Source organism: Sphaerodactylus townsendi, linkage group LG06, assembly GCF_021028975.2.
Source record: "Sphaerodactylus townsendi isolate TG3544 linkage group LG06, MPM_Stown_v2.3, whole genome shotgun sequence".
NCBI classification, from domain to species: Eukaryota; Metazoa; Chordata; class Lepidosauria; order Squamata; family Sphaerodactylidae; genus Sphaerodactylus; species Sphaerodactylus townsendi.
In genome coordinates this window covers 104,876,703-104,897,358 of record NC_059430.1, presented here as the reverse complement: position 1 = coordinate 104,897,358, position 20,656 = coordinate 104,876,703, and the positions used below count along the sequence as shown (strand labels likewise).

Sequence of the window (20,656 nt, the reverse complement as noted above, 5' to 3'; positions counted from 1 at the left end):
GGGGGACTGGACAGGGGAAAAGGCCTCAAAAAGAAGAAAAACCACACAAGCCTAATCTTCTACTGAACCGTTCCACTGACCTGTATACATTTAGGCTGGAGTAACTGTATAGGGGTGCACTGTAAACACATGGTGCAAATGGTGGAAGCTATTGTGCAAAAAACAGACATTTATGCAAAAAAACTGAAAATATATGCATATAATAGAATATGCAAAAGGGCAAGCAATATTGCCAAGTTACATAAAGTTGAACTTTTTTGAAGCTCAGTCATCACTGACTGCTGCAGAACTAGGAACGTGCTCAAATCGAGTACTGGACCTGTTAACCGCATGCCACCATGTCACAAGACCAGGCCTGTTGGGGGGCCATACCTGTCTTGTAGATCTTGGGTTCTTTTCTCCAGATACTCCAAAAACTGCTGAGTTCTCAAATATTTTATTGAAAAGAAAGACAGAAAACAAGAAAACGTTTTGGTACAGATATTTCTCAGCTAACAGCACGATTCCTGGCAGGCCTTTGTTTCAGACCTGGGCTCCAGAGATGCTCCCTCCTGCCCAGCTTGGATTAGAATATCTTTTCCTTTGTCTCCTGGGTTCCCAGGTAAACTTCGTTTCCTGTCCACAATGTAAGCCAGTCCTTTGTTCTTTCCACTGTTTGGCTGCTGGCTTCCTTTTGGGATAATTTACTGAAAGCCTTTTGGATTTCTATCCGGAGATCAAAGCCCTTGTCAGGCTAGTGTGACTTGCTTGATTCTGTGACCAGAGCAACTTCTTCACATCTTGTTATCTAAATAGTTTGTCGGAAACCAAACTTTTCCCTCATTCAAATTCCAGTATGAGTACAGCTTCTGTATGATTTCACAATATTTTTACACAGCCTTATGTCTTCCATTTTGTTTATACTCCTGCATTAATGCCTACATTTTGTGCACCTACAATAAGTATCAGCTTCCATTTTTCTTCATCATAAGGCAAGTTAAACATAGATGAAATTTTAGAAACTGCAAGCTAACTCCTGCTCAGATTCTTGCTCAGAAATGACATTTGTTGGGTTGCTCCGGGCAAACTACAACCTCATCCAATCCACCATACAAGATAATGGAAAAATTAAACCACTACCCTGAACACGTGAAAGGAAAGGTAGGATAAAGAGTTAACTCACCCTCCTAATAAAACCTTATAAATAAAGTATTTGCCCAGTTACATCATTTGCTAGCATTGATCTGGGTTAGCTTGGTATGAAATCATCACCATCTTATATTCTAATAGCACAGTCAGCCAAATAGGAGAATACTTAAATCATGAGACTAGAGCTATGAATGGGCAAGGCAGGTCTTTCTACAAACCTGAAAATTGCCCCAGGTTTGCAGAAAAATGTGAAATCTTAAAACTTCTGCCAGCTCCAGGTTGGGAAATTCTTGGCGCTTTTGTAGTGAAGTCTGAGAAGGGCAGAGTGGAGCGGCCTCAGCCAGATATAGTGCCACAGAGTCTTCCCTCCAAAGCAGCAATTCTAGGAGATTTCAAGGTGGAACCTGGAGACTGGCAACTTTAGGCCTATCAGCAGCCTCTGGGTATCTGAGTACCACTCAATTTGCAGTAAAAGGCAAGGGAAGCGGAAAAAGGGGAAAGGCTTTGAAGAAAGAAAGGTAAAAGGGTTTCCATTTGTGTCCATATAATCATCAGTTTATGGAGGCAATTCCCATAATGATAGTAAGTGTGGTGTAGGGGACCAGAATGTCAGACTAGGATCTGGCAAAAGCGGGGTTGAATCCCTGCTGTCATGTAAGCTTACTGGGTAATCTTGAGCTAGTCACACTTAGCTTATTCTAACTTTCAGGGCTGATGTGAGGATAAAATGGAAGGAAGAATTATGTAAGCTGTTTAAAGTCCCTGATGTGGGGGAAGATGGGGATTGAATAAATAAATACATACGTACATAAATAATGCTGTCTTCTTCTTAGTTTTTAATGAAATATTGCCCTATCACCACACAGATGAGAGGGCAAATCTAAGGTAATATCACAAAAACAAAGGTGCCCCTCTTATTAAAAGGTGATCTACAGATAAGTGTAGCACAGTGTTAGAATGTATGGTTATGACTGGCAGAATCTAGGTTCAGCTTCCCTGCTTAGTCCGGAAGTTGGCAGAGTGACCTTGGGTCAGCCTCTGTCTCTCAGCCTAATCTATCTCACAGGGTTGTTGGGGGAAAGAATCATGTGTGCAACATCTCACAGTAAGCCATCATGGTCTAATGGTTAAGAGCAGGGGAACTCTAATCTGGAGACCCGGTTTTGTTTTCCAATCATCCACATGAAGCCTCCTGGGTGACCTTGGACAAGTCGTGGTTCTCTCTGAACTCTCTCAGCCCGCCCTACCTCTCTTGTGGGAAGAAGAAGGGAAGGAGTTTGTAAGCTGCTTTGAGACTCCTTACAGTTGAGAAAACCGGGGTATAAATTCAAACTGTTCTTCCTCTGTGCAAGGTACATTAGAGCTTACTGCAGGAAGGAAACTTTGATGTATACCGCAGTACTAAAGTGAAGCAAGAAGACAGATTTGGATTTTTAGAATCCACATTGCAGCTGGCCATTCCAACCAAGTAATAAGAGTCAAGATGAGCACAGTCAAATACTTTTTTTATTAGTCCAGATACAAAAATCAACAGCCTCTGCTTCTAAATCAAGATGACTGAATTCACCCTGTCTGAGTTGACCATATATCTGCATGCAACTTTTTCTACATTAGCCTTTTTCAAACCCACCCCAACCACAGTAGCAGCTTCCAAACAGTCTTCCCCTAATGCATGCAAGGAGGGAGCAGCATGGGCAAGACAATAAATCTGGAGAAGAAATAGCAAGTTCCTCAGCTGTGCCACAGAATAGTTTCGTGGTCTTGGAGAAGCCCACCACATTCCAAAAGGACGCACCTTTCCCTCCTTTACAGAGATTTTTTTTTTGCAGACTGCAAAGTGTTTGTGTTGATGGAATAGGAAGAGATTGTAATCAGAGAATAACTGGGTCAGTTCCTATCAATGAAGTTTAAGGAACCAGAGTGATGAAAGGCTTGATGCGAAAAGAAAAGAAAGTCCATGAGGTTAGGGATTCTTGTTGAAAGGAAGAGCTGATGTTAATCCAAAAATGGTGTCACCTACAAGGAACCAGCTCCAAAGCTAGGAGGCTGCGTGAAGGGAAGACTTTGGCTTCTCTGTCTTCTTTGTTGACACACTATGGCAACTGTTGGCCGCTGTGTAAGTCAGGAAGCTGGACTAGATGGACCACTGGTCTGATTCAGCAGGGTTCTTCGTCTGTTCTCATGAGGCCAGACTTGGTGGCTGCCCAAGTCTGTACTAGTCCCGTGCCTTAGATTCCAGTGCATTGATGAATCTGCTAGAGAAATTCAGGAGACAGAGGAAGCCCATTTGGAGTAGGAAGTGGCGTGGATCATCTTGGGGGGCCTTGCTATAGTGTGATCATGCCACAACTGGGTACGTGGCATCAGAAGCTACTCCACAGTTATTATCTTTCATGGACATGAGGATGTAGCCATCGTTACCCCAGTATGTAGACCAGGAGTTCTTGATAAGCCAGTAAAGCTCTCCTTGGAGGACTCCATAACCAACAGCAAGGACTGCGTGGTCCAGCTCACCTTTCTTGTTTCCTAAAAAAGATAAATAGTTTTTAAAAAAGGAAGCTCCAACAAACAAGATTATGCAAAGGTGGCCTCATCATGAGGGTGACTCTCCTTCAAAAGGAGAGTTGAAGGCAGACAAAGGTACTCCTGTAGACAGTATTTAATTTATCTTTATAGAACTCACTACCACGGAAGACAATGATCAGACGTTGATAGGGTTGTATATTCCCCCACCAGAGAACATGCAGGACCTTCTTTGTTAGAAAATCCTCCACCTGGGTCCTAGTTCCTACTTAGCCCTACTTAGCCCTGCTCCCCACATCTATTTGATAGTTGTTCCATGAACTATAAATGCTCTTGTATTATGGTACCATGTTCAATAATGTACAAAATAATGGTTTTGACAAAGGCAGCACGTAAAAATGAACGATAATTCTCATATTCGTTCGGGACTATTCTAATGAGCCCTTTGGGGGAGGGCGGTATAAAAGTGGAATGAATAAATAAATAAATAAATAAATAAATAAATAAATAAATAAATAAATAATGCAGAAACATAAAATTTTCTTGACCGCTGCACCATGACTGACCGTACTAACATCTTTCTCTGAGACAGAATATAGCTTATCTAATTCATCCTGTCCTCACAACAGACACCTTTTAAGGCAGGTGCGGCTGAGAGTGTTCCGAAGAACTGTGACTAGCCCAAGGTCACCCAGCAGGAATGTAGGAGTGTGGGAACACATCTGGTTCACCAGATAAGCCTCCGCCACTCAGGTGGAGGAGTGGGGAATCAACCCCGGTTCTCCAGATTAGAATCCACCTGCCCTTAACCACTACACCACACTGGTTCTCTTAATTGCGAACAGATAAGTATTTAACTCCATATATCTTTTCATGTTTCTATTATATGCACTTTAGCTGTATAAATTTGCACTTTAGTTTGATTAAATTTGCACTTTTTTGCACTTCAAATCTTCTGAACATAGTCTCAGCAGTAGTTATTGCATTTTGTACCTTTGGGTCTACCGCACTTTTCCCTTGTATTTATACTGTATGCACCTATTTAGACAGTGGATCTCCATGACACAAACCGGGAAGCATTTATAACACTGAGGTAGAGCTACCTGAGGTTAAGTGTCAACTGCCATGACCTTTCTTAGGATGCATCCCATAACATGTACTTTTGTTTACAGTTTTTCAACAGCAATGCTATCAGCCGGGACTCACCACACTTAGGCTCGTAGTAGACCCCACTGGAGTAGAAAGAAAAAGTCTTGTGGGAGGCATCAATGCTGACCGCTACGGGGCCATGCTTGTAGATGGCAGCTTTCAGTGCAGTGATGTTCCCAGAGGTTACGTTGACATAATGGGAAAGTTTGGCCACAATCTCTGATTTGTTACTGTGACAGTAACCATTCTGTATGGGGGGTCGGGATGGGGACAATGATAAAGAGATAGAATAATTAACAATAACAGCAGTATATGCAACAGAAAGTTCTACAAACCCACCCACTGACAAACTACCTATCTTAACGGTTCTTAGGAATGTTATACCACCACCCAGTCACACTGTAGTGGAGTTTTCTGCCCAGATAAAGGATGATTGAGAGGGACAAGACAGAAGTGCGTACAATTTTACATGCCGTGGAGAAAGGTGATAAACTTCTTATCCTGCAATGCTAGCTAGAACTTGTGAGTACCCAAAGAAGTTGAGGAACAGGTCCGAGACTAACCAAAGGAAACATTTCTTCACTCAACGAGTAATTAAATGGAGGGATTTGCTGCCGATGTATGTAGTGATGGCTGTGTGCATCGATGGTGTTCAATGGGGATTGGACAGATATATGGTTCAGAAGTCCATCAGTGGTTATAAGACACAATGATTAAATAGAACCTCTATGTTCAGGGGCGGTAGCCTTCGAATACTTGGTTTTGTGGGACTTTGGCTTCCGCACCCTGATCAGTAGGCAATCCAAGGACATCTGATTGGCCACTGTGGGAAACTGGACTAGATCCACTGATCTGATCTTGGACAGTGGAATGCACTACCTTGGAGTGTGGTGGAGTCTCCTTCTTTGGAGGTTTTTAAAGAGAGGCTCAATGGCCATCTATGAGGAATGCTTTGATTGTGTGTTCCTGCATTGCAGGGGGTTGGACTTGATGGCCCTTGGGGTCTCTTCCAACTCTATGATTTACAGCCGCTCTTAATATCTTTCTTGTGTTGGTGTTAATTTGATCTACTGCCCTTTACTTGCTTCAGTGGTGCTTTGTGATAATGTTAAATCAAAATGTTCTGCCAGAGGCAACCATATCATAATGCATACATCATTTCAATCCTTTGACTTTCTGAGTGCCTTTCTGCATGGCGTAGGGCGCAACTGCTGATATCCAAGTAGCACCTGCTCTTGAAGGCCTTTGAAAATAAACCCCCTTCAAGGACTTCCAGTCTGAAATTCTAAATTGAATGCATTTTCTAATCTATTTTATCGACGTTTGTGACCATTGTGTTTTTAGTGGAAGATGTTTTATGCCTTCACTGAATGCAAAGGCAGGACATATATTTCATGAAGCAAAACAAAAATCTTACATAATCACATTTATCCTTTATTCCCATCAGAGATTTCTGGGTTTTCTGACCCACAACCATCTAATCATTCAGAATATGCACCAAGAATAGGTTCTGCTCATCAGGAACTTTAAGCACCTGCCACAAAGTTCCCATTTGTATCCTGCCCTTTTGCCAAGAAGTTCCAGCAACACACATGGTTCTCCCCTTCTTCCAATTTATCATGGCAACAGCTGAGAGGTAGTGACTGACCCAAGGTCACCCAGTGAATCTGATGGCAGAGAAGGGATTTGCAGTCAAGTTGCCACAGTCCTAGTCTAACACTCTGACCTAATCTCATTGCCAGCATTAACGCACGTCTCAACAGAAAATAACTTCTGATGTGCAAACAATGGCTCACCCTGTCACCCTTGTAGAGCAGACCTTGACCTACCTCAGCCCTGGTCAAATAGACAGTGGTATTCAGTGCTGCCTGATATCCCCACTCACCTGTCCTTTGTAGGGCCCATAGGACTCTGTGGTGGCAATGCCTCCATGCTTCAAGACCCATTCGTATGCCTGCCATTCCTCGCCGCCGTCACAGGCATAGTTCCCAAAGCCCCAAGAGCAGTCAATGAGGACTTGTTGAGAGAGTGGGATGAGTTGGCCAGTCTGGGGAGCAAGAGAACCAGCATCAGGCCATTTGTGCACTGAGATCTTCTCCACAGCAAGGATTCATTACCTTTGGTTCAGATTCTCTGTTCTGCACACATTTTCCCCACTCCCAAACTCACTGCGCAGCAGATGAGAGAATTCCTACTGTTTCTTAAAGTAGAGAAAGTGCAACTTTTTCTCCTGCCTTCACATGGAAAGTGAAGCAGATGGCATACATTACTCCCTTCATGAGTTTTCTCACTCATTCCCCACCTTCCCCTGCTTTAATTCTGCCACTTGTGATAATTCAGAAGGGCTTCTTTTATTTTTTGCAGCAAAGGACCATGCCAGCAAAGCAATGCAGAAGCTATTTTAGAAAAGCAAACAAAGGTGGCAGGCAACAGATACAAGGAAGCGGTGGGCAGGCAGTAGTTCCACCATTACATTAAGTGCGATCTGGAGGGCATTTTTTAAACATTAGCAATGAAGATCTATCTTTAATCTACTGAAATAGTGCTAGATAAAAGACAGGAAACAAACATAAGTCTGAGTAGAAGAGGATGAAGAAGAAGAGTTTGAGTTTATACCCCATTTTTCTCAATTGGAAGAAGTTTCAAAGTGGCTCAGAAACTCTTCCCCTTCCCACAACAGGCACCTTGTGAGATAGTTTGGCCTGAGACAGTTCTGAAAGAACTGTGACTAGCCCAAGGTCATCCAGAAAGTTTTGTGGGGGGTGGGGGCGGGGAGAGAAGAAACCTGGTTCATTAGGTTAAAGTTCATGGCTCATGTGGAGGAGTGGGGAATAAAACCGGGTTCTGCAGATTAGAGCGCTTTTCTTAACCACAACACCACTCCGGCTCTCTAAGATTGTAAATGGTACCAATTTGGAATTATAGCACAAAGGGAGGGAGTTAAGTCCCCCTCCCCCCCATGCTGTTTTCCTGTCCCAAACCAACCTTGTTGGGTTCAGTCTGCTCCAATGGACAAATAGAAGTCTGAATATAAAACTCATGTATTTATGCACCATTGGAGCATGTAATACCCTTGCAGAAGTCACCCTTGTCCAGAAAAATTGGTGCAAGGGAGAGGCTTAATGCTGACCCAACTCTGCAATCCCAATCCAAAGGACTTGCTAAAGAGAAAAAAGATGGGAGGGCAATACTTCGAATTCCCAGCATCCTGGCCAATTTGAGCCTACAACAGAACACAGAACTCCCAGCATCTTTTCTGCTTTGCATTCCAGAGTAGAGCATCCATGTAGGCAGCTTCTGTACCCAGCAATCTCCAAGACAGACAAAAAGCAAGTCTCTGCCGCCCCCTCCCCCATAACAAACAGGCAGGCTGACCTTGAGGAAGAGAGACCCTTCCAAAGCTCCTGTACTTGCAAAGCTCCAGCAAGAGCCACAGACCGCCTGATCTTTGACTGGAGTCACGGCACCTGTATGCAACAGAATTAAGGTCCTAGAGTTAGCACCCCTGCATTATCCACAAACTCTTATCCAGCACGCTTCTGGACAGGCAGCATATCAATTCTCTAAAGCATAGGTGTCAAACACATGCCCCTCCAGATGTTATGGACTGTAGTTCCCATCATCCCCTGCCAGAGGCATAGCTGGGCCAAACTGCACCTGGTGTGCATTCTAATTTTCTGTCCCCCATGCCCCCCTGCGGCTCCCACTTCCCCTTTTCACCCCTTCCCTCCTTCCCACACTTACCTTAGTTCCTTTCCTTTTTCAGAACTTTTTCAGGCTGCAAAAGGCCTGTTCACAGTAAAAACGGCCTGATGGGAACTATACTTCCCAGGAGACCTTGTGAACCCCAAGATCTCCTGGGAACTGTAGTTCCTCAAGCCGTTTTTACTGCAAACAGGCCTTTTGCAGCCTGAAAAAGTTCTGAAAAAGGAAAGGAACAAAGGTAAGTGTGGGAAGGGGGTGGGGGGGTGCCACGGGGGGAAGGGGGAGGGGCCTGGGGGCGATTTTCCGCACCCCCAGGTGTGCGCCTGGTGCACAGCGCCCCCCCCCCCGCAGCTCTACAACTGATGGGAACTGTAGTCCATAACATCTAGAGGGCTGCGAGTTTGACACCTATGCTCTAAAGCAATACTTATTAAGAATGCAGATGTGAGGACCTACACTGAATCAGGATCAGGATTTCCATTTGCCCAGATGGCAGGAGACTCTCATGTACTTTCAGCCCTTTCCTCCCAATGCTCACCTGATTAGCAGATGGAAATTGGAAGTCAATCACCCTGGGGAGAAAAATTAAAAAGAAGAATATGGCTCCTATAAGGAAGTCCCAACCATAAAGTTCTTGCCGATTTCCAGAGATACTCGAAAGTTAGATATGTAGTTCTAGGAATCACCAAAAAGTCTATGGTCAGAGCTTTCTGTAAGCAGACAAGGCCTTATTTCTTTTTAATTTTTCTCCTGGGAGGCTGCCTCCTGCTAATTGCCAGGTATACTACCAGGTAACAGTAGCCATGACTCAAGGGAAGGGGCTACCCCTTTGCATCAACAGCATCCCTCTGCCTCCCAGCTGGGCCAGAACAAAGTTCCTCTCAAGCTTATTGATGGGCTTAGAGTGCTGGAAGGCTGTTTATTTGTTAAACAACGAATCCAGGGATGCTCTAGAGCCAATTGGCCATGCTGGCAGGGGCTGATGGGAATTGTAGTCCATGAACAACTGGAGTGCCATAGGTTCGCTACCACAACTCTAGAGCAAACGGCCAGGGTTTTATGCACAAACATAAACAAACGATCTTAATTTTGCTTTGTCTTTTAATTTTTGTCTTTTATTTTAAATCTTTGTACTATGCCATTAAAGGTTATCTGAAACTCTTGAAAAGGCACTGGAAGATCCAAGATCATAAGAATGATTACGGGCCTCCAAAATAAGTGTTCAATTTGGGACAGCTAGTACGGAAAATTGGCCCAACATATAGGAATGATCACCAGCGGTCTCAAAATGGGCCCCAGGAGAGATTTCCTTCTGCTCTAAGCTGCAGTCCCGCCTCTACCTAAAAGGCTGTCTCCTAACCTCACTTACCATAGAGCCTCCAGTCAATGCTCTCTGGCAGTATGAGGCCAATGTACTGCTCATAAGGGAAAGGACGCCCATTGTTGGGTGTTGTGCTTTTGAGCTTCCCCCTCATCGCAGCCACCTCGTCCTGGGTGAAGTCTGCCAAGTGGTTCAGAGCCAGCTTGTAGGGGAGGTTAGCACGGTTCTTAGAGTGGACAAACCTGGAAAGGGAAGGTGCCAGAAAAGGTCAGATTCAACTGATGGGTCTTCAGCTGATGGGTCAATACTACGGCCAAAGCATACATGCAACCATATGGGGAAAAGCAACTGAACATAATCCCCATATGAATAGGGACCACAGTGCTGTGGAAGGGAGATTTCACTCTTTTCTCTGCCCCACGGTCTCAATCATAAAACACCCCTCTTGGCTTTATCCCTGGGAGTCTTTTTTTTTTAACCATTTTCTCCAAGGACAACCATTTTCTCTAAGGGAATTGATTGCTACAGCCTGGAGATCATTTTAATTCCAGGAGATCTCCAGGCTCTGCCTGGAAGTTGGCAACCATTCTCAGAAGAAATCTATTCTTCCTGAGGAAGGCTACCCGGACAGTGCTACCATATCACACAGAGCCAAAGGTGTAGGGAAGCACCTCAGCTGAACGACTACAGCACAACGTATTGTCAAAAGCTTTCATGGCCGGATTCAACTGGTTGTTGTGGATTTTCCAGGTTGTGGAGCCGTGGTCTGGTAGATCTTGTTCCTAATGTTTCGCCTGCATCTGTGGCTGGCATCTTCAAAGGCGTATCACAGAGAAAAGTGTACTTTTCTCTGTGATACACCTCTGAAGATGCCAGCCACAGATGCAGGCGAAACGTTAGGAACAAGATCTACCAGACCACGGCCACACAGCCCGGAAAATCCGCAACAACCAGACTATAGCTTAGTTGCAGAATATGACTTAAAGAAACATGGTGTCGCCACCTTGCAAAATTTAGGGCACTTCACACAGCCCTTGTGTGCATAGCTGTCTTTCTTCCATCAGACCCAAAGGCAGCATGCAAAAGGTTCCCTCCCAGGAGATCATCCATCCAGGCACAGTACAGACCCAGACATGCTTAACTTCGGGGTGGTGGTTCTATCATGTAATCTCCAGAACACACTTGGACACCATTTCTCTTCCCTGACTTCTTCCCCAGCAATCCCTTTCACAACTAGGGCTCCCAACGCTTAACTACCAAATGTCATAATATAAGGGCAGGGGTACTGCTAGGCGCAGGGGTAGGGAACCTGCGGCTCTCCAGATGTTCAGGAACTACAATTCCCATCAGCCCCTGTCAGCATGGCCAATTGGCCATGCTGGCAGGGGCTGATGGGAATTGTAGTTCCTGAACATCTGGAGAGCCGCAGGTTCCCTACCCCTGTGCTAGGGGAAAGTAGAGTTTTGAGAGGATGTGATGTCACTTTCAGGTGAGGAATTTCCCTGAGTCTCAAACAGTAAAGACAATAGAGGAGGAGAAATTTCTAGAGTACCGCCCTGGAGACCATTTTTTTTATCTCCCACCCCTCAAAAACTCACAGGAGATTAGGATTGGGGTGTAGGATATTCCACACTGGGTCTGGGCAATTGGGAATAGGACAGCCAGCTCCAGACTGGGAAATTCCTAAAGATTTTGGGGAAGCACATGGCGAGGAGTGGGGAGCAGGATATGATGCCGCAGAGTTCACCCTCCAAAGTACTTGTTTCATCGAAGGGAACTGAGCTCTGTCATCTGGAGATCTGTTTTAATCCCAGGAGATTTCAGGGCCCTCCTGGAAATTGGCAAGCCTCATTAGGAAGCCTGTTCATAGGGTTACCAGCTCTGGGTTGTGAAATACCGGTGATTGGGCGGGGGTGGTGGTGGTGGTGGTGGTGGTGGTGGTGGTGGTGGTGGAGCCTGAGGAGGGCCGGTTAGGGAGGCAAGGAGCTTCAATTGGGTGTAATGTCTTAGAGTCCACCTTCCAAAGCTGCCATTTTCTCCAGGGGAACGGATACTTTGCCTGGAGATAAGCTGTAATAGGAAGATATTTCCAGCCACCACCTGGAGGTTGGCAACTCTATCTGTTCATCATGCCGCCGCCGCCGCCACCACCTCCTCCTCCTCCCCCCCCTGCCTCCTCTTTCTCTGCCTACACACCTCATGTTGTGGGTGAAGGTATGTTTCCTGTGTTCCATCTCTGTCTCATTTTCGTATGTCTTTCCAAACCGTTTTCGGTAGTGATGGAACAGCTGGTGGGCCCGGTCCTCTTCCCCGCCGACAAAGTCTGCCATGGGGTTTGCCAGGATGCGGTGTTCCATTGACTCACCTGGCAATTGACCGCATAGCTTTGTTTCTAAGGAAAAACAATCAGCAAATCACAAAGAGCCAGAGCAGCCTCCTGGAAAAAAGTATAATGGACAGCCTCATCCTATGCATGCTACTGGGACGTGGCGCCCCGTGTCTTCCACGGGTTGGATTCAGATAGATCAAAACCAGAGCCAGTGTGGTGTAGTGATTAACAGCAGTGGACGCTAATCTGTTGAACCAGGTTTGATTTCCCACTCCTCCACATGAGTGGCAGATTCTAATCTGTTGAACCAGGTTTGTTACCCACTCCTTCATATGAAGCCTGCTGGGTAATCTTAAACTAGTCACAGAAGCTTCTAATGCAAACCCATGGATGGCAGGAGCATTCCAAGAGACATTCCTCCCCCTTTCTCACCAAGAAGGCATGTGCCCTTTTAGAGATGTATGTGCCCATCATTTGAAAACAAAGCAAAAAACAATTCCTCTGAATTGTTTTTGTCAAATATAAGTTTATGTAACCAAGAAACTCACACAACTAAACAAGTATGAGATTTAAGAAAGATGGCGTCCCCCCCCCAATTATAAGCCCATGGAGTCATTACAGCAGCATCTTTTGCCTGTTCCCCCACTCACTCCACAAATGAGGAATTAGCCACCATCCCTGATTTTCCCTGGCTGCCCTGTTGAATGAAATGTTCTCCCGGATAGGGTTGCCAGCTCCAGGCTGGGAAATTCCTGGAGCTTTGGGGTGGGGCCTGAGGAGAGCGTGTCTTGGGGAGGGGGGGACTTCAAATGGGGTACAATGCCATAGAGTCCACTTTCTAAATTGGCCATTTCCTCCTGGTGAACTGATCCATTGCCTGGAGATTAGTTGTGATGCCAGGAGATTGGCAATACTACTCTCAAGAGCACTGACAAAGACCTTCATCTTGAGGCCATTCGGAAGGGGCCGCCAAAAAGAGGACAGCCTTAGGGTGTCTTTCTCTTCCATCAAAACTGATTTGAAGGATTTTCTCTTCCCAATTTGCTTCTTCTTTTTTGACTGATTTATTATGGTTTATTGTTTTGTCACCATAACAAACTGAATCCACATATATGTAAGCTGTTAAATCATTAGCAAACTACATGAAACAGGTTACACACACAAGCTCCCGTTCACATCAGCCACATGAAGGTACATCAAAAGCACAATCCCAGGATTAAACCAGTTTGAAGTTGTCTGCCCCCAGTTCATAAACATGCTGCTTTGAAACAGAACCCAGTGATTCCAGTGGTACCTTTGCCACAAGGTTTAGATTCAGAGTTGAAATATTTAAAAGGTCACAGACATAAAAAGGTAACTATTTACAAGGAAGGGTTCAATGCTGCTTTTGCTTATACTGGAGATGTACGCAAAGTACTGAATTCAAGCAGCAAGCAAGAACAACTCCGAAAGCTAATACTTGATGTGATACTTAGAGAACAGGAAAGCCAAGAGGCAATTTGCTTTGAGTTTCTCAAAGAAAAGTTGTTGAGGGGGCGGGGCGGTAAACCACACCATTTATGCCTCTCTTAGTTTTTACAAGCAAGGTCAGAGTCTAATAATTCCTTCCTTACCGTTAGGTTTCAGTTCAAAAATGGAGGTGGGAAAACTGTTGGAGTAGTCGGTGTAGTCGATTTCATACTTGTCGTAGTGGGATCCCAGCAAACTGTTGTAGCCCTTCATCTCGTAATGCACGGGTGACACCCCACAGCTGGAGTTGGTGACCCACATGGTGTAGATGTTTTTCTTCTTGCCCAAGTAAGATATGTTCTGCCACACATTGCAATATATTCCTTTGAAGTACTCTTCCCTTATGGGCTAAGGAGAGAGGGCACAAAGAGTGGACAGTTACTTCATCTAAGAATAAAGAAGCTGGCCCTCCAAATCAGAAACAGCCAGGCCAGCCTCACAGATAAAGGAGGAGTCTCTACATATTTTTTTTTTGGGGGGGGGGGGAGGAATTTCTCACCAGTTGGTTTAGGAAAGTTTACAGCAGAGTGGGGGCAGTTGGAAGGTGGATAGATGTACTGCAACATTGTATGCAATAAAATTGTTGCACTGTGAGATCCAGTGGCGTACTGGCCCCGGGGACATGTGGTGTCGCATGTCCCCAGGTGCAGGCTGGTCAGTCACATGTGGGGTGCAAAATTGCCCCCCATGCTCCCCTCCTCCCCCCTCTGTGCGCCCACTGAGCAGCCGAGCTGGGAGCAGCTGGGTCGGGAACTTGCCACGGGCCGCCCCTCGGCCCGGCTGTCCAAAAGGCCTCTCCTTAAGGAAGCAGCCTGGCTGGGAGCCTGCCATAGGCTGCCCCTCGACCCAGCCCCACCAGGCTACCCGGGACCACTGCTGCCGGCCACGGTAAGCGGGGGGGGGGGGGCGCCTGGAGCAGGTGTTGACCCAGCCACCATTTCCCCTGGTATGCCTCTGGTGAGATCCAAGCCAGATCAAGACATCTACTTGGAAGCCACTAAATTCCAGCATGGACCATCTGGCCTGTTTCTTTATTGCACAGCAGCCAAGCAACAGTGGCTTACTTTGAAGTGCTTCAGTTCGGGAAAGACACTTTGTGGCTTCACACGTCCATCTTTGGTGCCATTCAGTTGAAAGCACTTCTTCGTGTTCACCTCCTTCTCAGTGGTCTCTGGCGTCATCTTGAACAGGGTGCCGTACGGTTCCATACAGCCGAACTGCAAAGTCACGACTTGGCCTACAGAACAGCAGAGAAAGAAAGTGAGATGGTGGCACATCAGCAAACAGCTGCTCTGGAAGACTTTTCCCTGGTCATCCTAAAGCCATCAGCTACTGGATAATGCAGCAGGCAGACATTCAGAAAAGCAGAGAGGCAAGTTAGGACAAGCACATAAACATTCAGAATAGCCGCCCACCATAAGAACCTTCCTGTAATAGCTGGCAAAGTTCGTCCATTAGAGAAGGAAGGCTTCAATGTAGGGTTGCCGAGATCTGGGTACTGAGAATACTATTTGATACAGAGTGTGATAGTATTGTTATCTTTGTTGGTTCTATACCTCCCCCTGTGTGTGTATTGTGCCACTGGAGAAAATGGCTGCTTCAGAAAATAGATTCTAAGGCATTACACTCCTCAGACTCTGCCCTCCCCAAATCTCCAGGAACTTCCTAAGCTGGTGTTGGGTCCCATTTTTTTTAATAATCAAAGGCAGGGTTCTCTATAGTGGAGCAGGGCTACTTTTGGCTGCCACCAGGCTGCAATAGCAGCCACTTCTGGGGGACTAGTAAGCAGCCAGATTTGTAGTTCCATTCCGCCTTAGAGCTTTATTATTATTTCGCCTTCTCTTCTTCCTTTCCCCTGGGCTTTCCCTTTCTTTTTAATTTGCCCTCTGCAATTCTTTTGCACAGTGAGGAGGGAAGTATTGTGTTTGACTCCGCCTCCCGTAGCAGCCGTTTTGGCGTGGCACTGCTTCCTCTCAAAATTCAAAAGCTGCCCAACCTAATGCCATCCCCTTAATCTACCCCAGCCTTAAACTGGGTCTGCACAAGAAATAAAAGGAGGTGGTATAATGTGCTGTTGCTTTTCAAATTACTGGGGAAAGATTGGTCATTTCCTCACAGCATAAATAAAATGTTTTCAGGACTGGAACAAAAGTGTTTTGGGATGGAATGCTGCACAGTTTCACCCCAAAAACGTTTTATTTCCAGCCTCAAAATGTTTTAAATGAATCCCCTTTTCGAGCGATTCTTTTGGCTAAAACATTTTTAAAAGGCTTCATTTGTGTGCTGTCCCTTTAACAGGCCATTTTGTGAGATCACTCTTTGTCTGCAGAAGCTCCTTGCTCTGTTTTCAGAATATTTCAGAGCATTTTTGATATTTTTTGAGGGGGGGCTCAATCTTTACAGCATTGTCTACAGAAGACTCAAAACTACAGCATGAGGCTGTGAAGCAGGTAGTATTTATTTGTCCACACGCTGGGGGGAAAACAGAAAATGGCAGCCAGGAGTTGTCTGAAGGGGGTGAGTGTGAACAAAGGGAGAAAGGGACTGAAAATGTTTTACAAACATTTTTCAATCGTTTTAGGAGATTTGTGTAGAAAGGGCCTTTGTTTATTTCTTTGAGGCCGATCTTTCTCCTTGGTAATCAAGGTGAAATTCCCACTGTGGGTCAATGCTGTCAAATGGCATAAGACATTACAAATCCCCCGTCCAATCGGATTAGTGGGAAGAAAGTACTGTCGAGTCACAGCTGACTTGTGTTTCAAGACAAGAGATGTTCAGAGGTGGTTTGCTATTGCCTGCCTCCACATCGTGATCCTGATATACCTTGGTGGTGGTCTCACATCCAAATACTAGCCAGGACTGGCCTAGGCTATCCAGGCCAGGGCACAATAGAATTACAAAAACTAGAAAGAACGCTAAAAAAGAAAAGAAAGAAAAAGAATATCAGACTGCAAACTTGGAGTTTTTTACCATCATAATACTCAATGCGACTCTTGTTTCCAGTAAGGTTGTACCAGGCCTCAAAGGGCTCCTCAATTTCAGCATAAGGCAGGCTGATGATTCCTGCAAGACACAAGAGAAAGTTTTTAAGTTTGTTGGCGAAAAGGTTTGCCTGAGGAGAGACCGTTCAAGGTTAAAATTTAGAACCACTCCAGGTTTGTTGCTGCTCTTCTTTTTTTTTTGAGCTCCAACATTCCGACCAACATCAGCATCCCAGGTGACCAGTTTCTAATGTGAGCAGCAATGCAAAAATAAGAGACACCATACTATACACAGAGTCCCTGGCCCAGATGACCAAGACCAAGGAAAGAACAAAACACAATACAAACAGATGAACAGAAGAACCTGTACCTTCCTCTTCCTTCTCAGAGTGGTTTCACCCTCACCAGAACCCTTTGACGTAAGTAAGGCCAAGAAGAATGGCAGGAGGCCAGCCAGTGAGCTATAGAGCACATCCTCTTAACCATAGGTGTCAAACTCAGATCCCCCAGGTGTTCATGGACTATGATTCCCATCAGATCTATGCCAGCAGGGCCAAATGACCATGATAGCAGGGGCTGCTGGGAATTGTAGTTCATGAACAACTGGAGGGCCTGAGTTTGACACCTGTGCTCTTAACCATTATAGGCCAAAAATAGGGACCCTGATTTAACATCCTTGTTTTCATACCAAGAATTGCTGTCCCAGCTCCCCCATTGCTGAAGGCTCTACTGAAGGCAGGCTTTAAAACATAGTAAGTAGAGAGGGGCATGCCCCCATCCCACCCAATAGTGTCCTCCACATTAAAAATGACAAAACAATCAGTTACTATTTTTATTTTTGTAAAAAAATCAGCTGCCAGAGTTGCTTATAGCTCTTGTTTAGGATTGGTTTTCCAGGGTCAAACAGGAAGCCTGATTTATACGATAGCAATTTATTGTTCAGGCCAACAACCACCTGCCTTCCTGGCGGGGAGCCGCAGTAATTTGCTTCTGCGTGCTGCGCAAGCAAGAATTTTAGCTGTCCATAAAATTGAGACTCTCTGTTATCTGCTTGAAATCTGGTGGCAAATATCCCTCGGGTGAGGGATGGAACCCTGAAGAATTTAATCCCAGCCAAAAGCGTATTTCTCATTAAAGTCAGTGAAAGAATAGTACAAATAGCCAAACGAAAGAGACATTTTAGAAAATAGTGCACTCCTGCTTGGTATATAAGTAATAGCATTTCTTCATAGTGAGGCACTCTAGGAATTTGGAGATCCCTCCTATCTATAGATGCCTCTCTTAATCAGATTTGTTCTGTGGCACACTGTGATTAACCAATATATGATCAGATGTGGGTTCAGCATTGCACTGATGTGGATAAGCCGTGGATGTCTTACACTATCTCTTGGTTCTCTTTGGCAAAACTGGCTTGACTGCACCGGATGGAGCAAAAGGAGGATTTGGCAAATGCTTGTGGAGATGTAGGGCAAGCTTCCTAGTGATGTAACACAGCTGCATCTGTTTCATCCTGTGAATTGCCATGCTGTGTATAAAGCTCTGCAACATATTTTTTCTTCCAACAATCAGTCAAGAGGATATCATAACGATGAATTCTGTAATAAGACTGCAAGAGGAACATTTGTCCACTGCTAATTCCTAGCAACTGATATACTAGGACGTTGTGGGTTTTCCGGGTTGTATGGCCGTGTTCCAGTAGCATTTACTCCTGTTGTTTCACCTGCATCTGTGGCTGGCATCTTCAGAGGATCTGAAGATGCCAGCCACAAATGCAAGTGAAACGTCAGAAAAAAAATGCTACTGGAATACGGCCATACAACCCAGAAAACCCACAACACCCTAGTGATTCTGGCTGTGAAAGCCTTCGACAATAAACTGATATACTATCACTGAACCTGTACCTTCCATGATCTAGCATGGTGTAGTGGTTAGAGTGTTAGATTACGATCCAGGGCTGGTTCTACATTTAAAAAAAAGGGGGGGAGTACATAATGACACCTCCTATATTACATACATATTCTTCTTTATATATATATACGTATATAATCAACAACACTTTTAAATGATAGAATAAATTATGTTGACCTCTAGGAACTATTAAAGAATAATTACACTTTTATATTATTTTATTTATCCATAATATTGGAATATTCCCTCAACTCCTCTCCATACATAAAAACTCAGCCCAAGGAAAAAGCCTTTCAGCTTAGCCTTTTCCCAGACATTTTTCAAAATGCAGCACGCATAATTTTGACAGGGGAAACACCAACCACACCTCCCTCTCTTTTGCAGCCTGAAAAAGCGTAGCCCAAGAACTGCTTTCTCTGGTAATTATGCTGCTAGAATCTAATATGACTAAACTGTAGCTACTGTACTTTAGTCATCAGAAAAGACAATAATGCTGGGAAACGTTGAAGACAGGAGAAACGGGAGATCCACCATGAGCTGGATTGATTCAATAAAAGAAACCGTGGCTCTCAGTTTGCTTGGTCTGAGCCAGGCTGTTAAGGAGGGGACATTTTGGAAGCCCTTCATTCATAAGTCAGAAACAACTTGATAGCACATAATGCACATGCGCAGGCCTCTATTCTTATTCCCACCTTCCTTTCCCAAGGTGTTAAATCAGGCTCTTTGGGGAAGGCTGAGCCTGTCAGATGAGGGGGCAGGTCTTCTCATAGCTGTTGGCACAACCAAGCATTACACAGCTCCCAGGTTCAAAGCCGGGTGGAGGAGGGAGAACATCCTCTTCCCCTCCATCCTATTGAAAGGGGGGGCGGGAAGGGAAGGAATTGGAAGGTCCTACAGGTGGAAGTGCAAAGGGTGCCTTGGCTGGGAGAAGGAGAGACATTTGTGAGGCCAAGGAGGGTTACTGGCAAGGGGGAGTCCATGTCTTTCACTGCATAGAATTTGACATCTTTGAACATCTCCTTAAGAATGTTTAGCTCCCACTCCTTTTTCTCACCTGACTAACAGCCACATCTTCTGCCTTACCAAGGGGGCAGTTCTCCCCCACCCCAGCTGCAGCCTAATTGATGAATGGGGTGCGCACAAGGAATATCCATCCTGGAGGAACTTTGCAGCTTGAGCTAGGTTTGCCTCTGCAGGTACAGAGTGCACCCCCTATAGGTACTTATCTCAAGGTACCTTGGCAGGCTTAATTAGATCATACAGTTCACCTGGAAGTTTCTGTTGGGGCAGGTTGTTTGCTTATTAAGATGGCCCCAGGATTGGTTGTGGGAGGTCACCAGGTAATGGCCAGCATTTTTCATAAATACACTATTGCCAGAACAGTTCAGGACTCTTCCCCCCCCCCCCCCCCCCCCCCAACACACCTCCATGCTGCCAGAAAGAAACTTACTCTAAGCTCTAGAAATTTCAGGCCTCAAGAACCAACTATGCTACCACAGGATCTCACCAAGTAGTCAGTAAATTAGGTTTGTTATTTCGTTTGCATCTTGTCATTATCAAACTGTGATTCCTTTTGTTTTTTTAAACCACGTTCTAATTTTGTTTAATAAAGCTTTACCTATAATTTGGTGTTTACTAGCTGCAGCCTGCAGCGCTTGGTTGCGTTACCGACAGCAACTGGCTTGCCCCTACTGGTGGCGCTGCAAAACGAGCCATCTCTTCCAGGCAATTCAGCCTCCCCCGCTTCCTAGCAGCAACCTAATTAGAGAACAGGGTGCCCATGCTTCAGAACGAGCTATTTCTTCTGGGCAGTTCAGCCTCCCCCGCTTCCTGCTGCTGACCCCTCTCTGCCCACTTCCCCAAACATCTGCCCCCCCAGATCCAGCCCTATTGGGCAGAGGCGTACCTAGGGAAAATGTAGCCCAGTGTAAAATCTTAGTTTCCTCCCCCCCACCCCTGAATTTGGGCGGCAACACTCCCCCACCACGTCCAAACTTTTTTTGCACCAGGTCTTGAAGTCAGAGTATGGACCCAGGGGGGAGGAGGGGTGTGGGGGCAATTTTCCACCCCCACGTGACTAGATGGCTGTAGCCCGGGGATATT

At 45.4% G+C, this 20,656-nt stretch overlaps 1 protein-coding gene across 1 annotated transcript in view; it reads right to left on the bottom strand.

Annotated features, from left to right (window-relative positions):
• Positions 1-2,616: 2,616 nt before the first annotated feature.
• Positions 2,617-20,656, bottom strand: part of LOC125434902 (digestive cysteine proteinase 2-like) — a 36,698-nt gene continuing 18,658 nt past the window's right edge. Inside the window, exons 3-11 of the mRNA XM_048500748.1 lie at positions 16,635-16,727; positions 14,729-14,901; positions 13,769-14,012; positions 12,023-12,218; positions 9,875-10,068; positions 8,176-8,267; positions 6,686-6,847; positions 4,858-5,047; positions 2,617-3,654 (exon numbers count right to left, since the gene is read on the bottom strand). Coding sequence (XP_048356705.1) covers positions 3,467-3,654; positions 4,858-5,047; positions 6,686-6,847; positions 8,176-8,267; positions 9,875-10,068; positions 12,023-12,218; positions 13,769-14,012; positions 14,729-14,901; positions 16,635-16,727 — 1,532 coding nt within the window. The 3' untranslated portion in view covers positions 2,617-3,466. The remainder of the gene's footprint in view (positions 3,655-4,857; positions 5,048-6,685; positions 6,848-8,175; positions 8,268-9,874; positions 10,069-12,022; positions 12,219-13,768; positions 14,013-14,728; positions 14,902-16,634; positions 16,728-20,656) is intronic.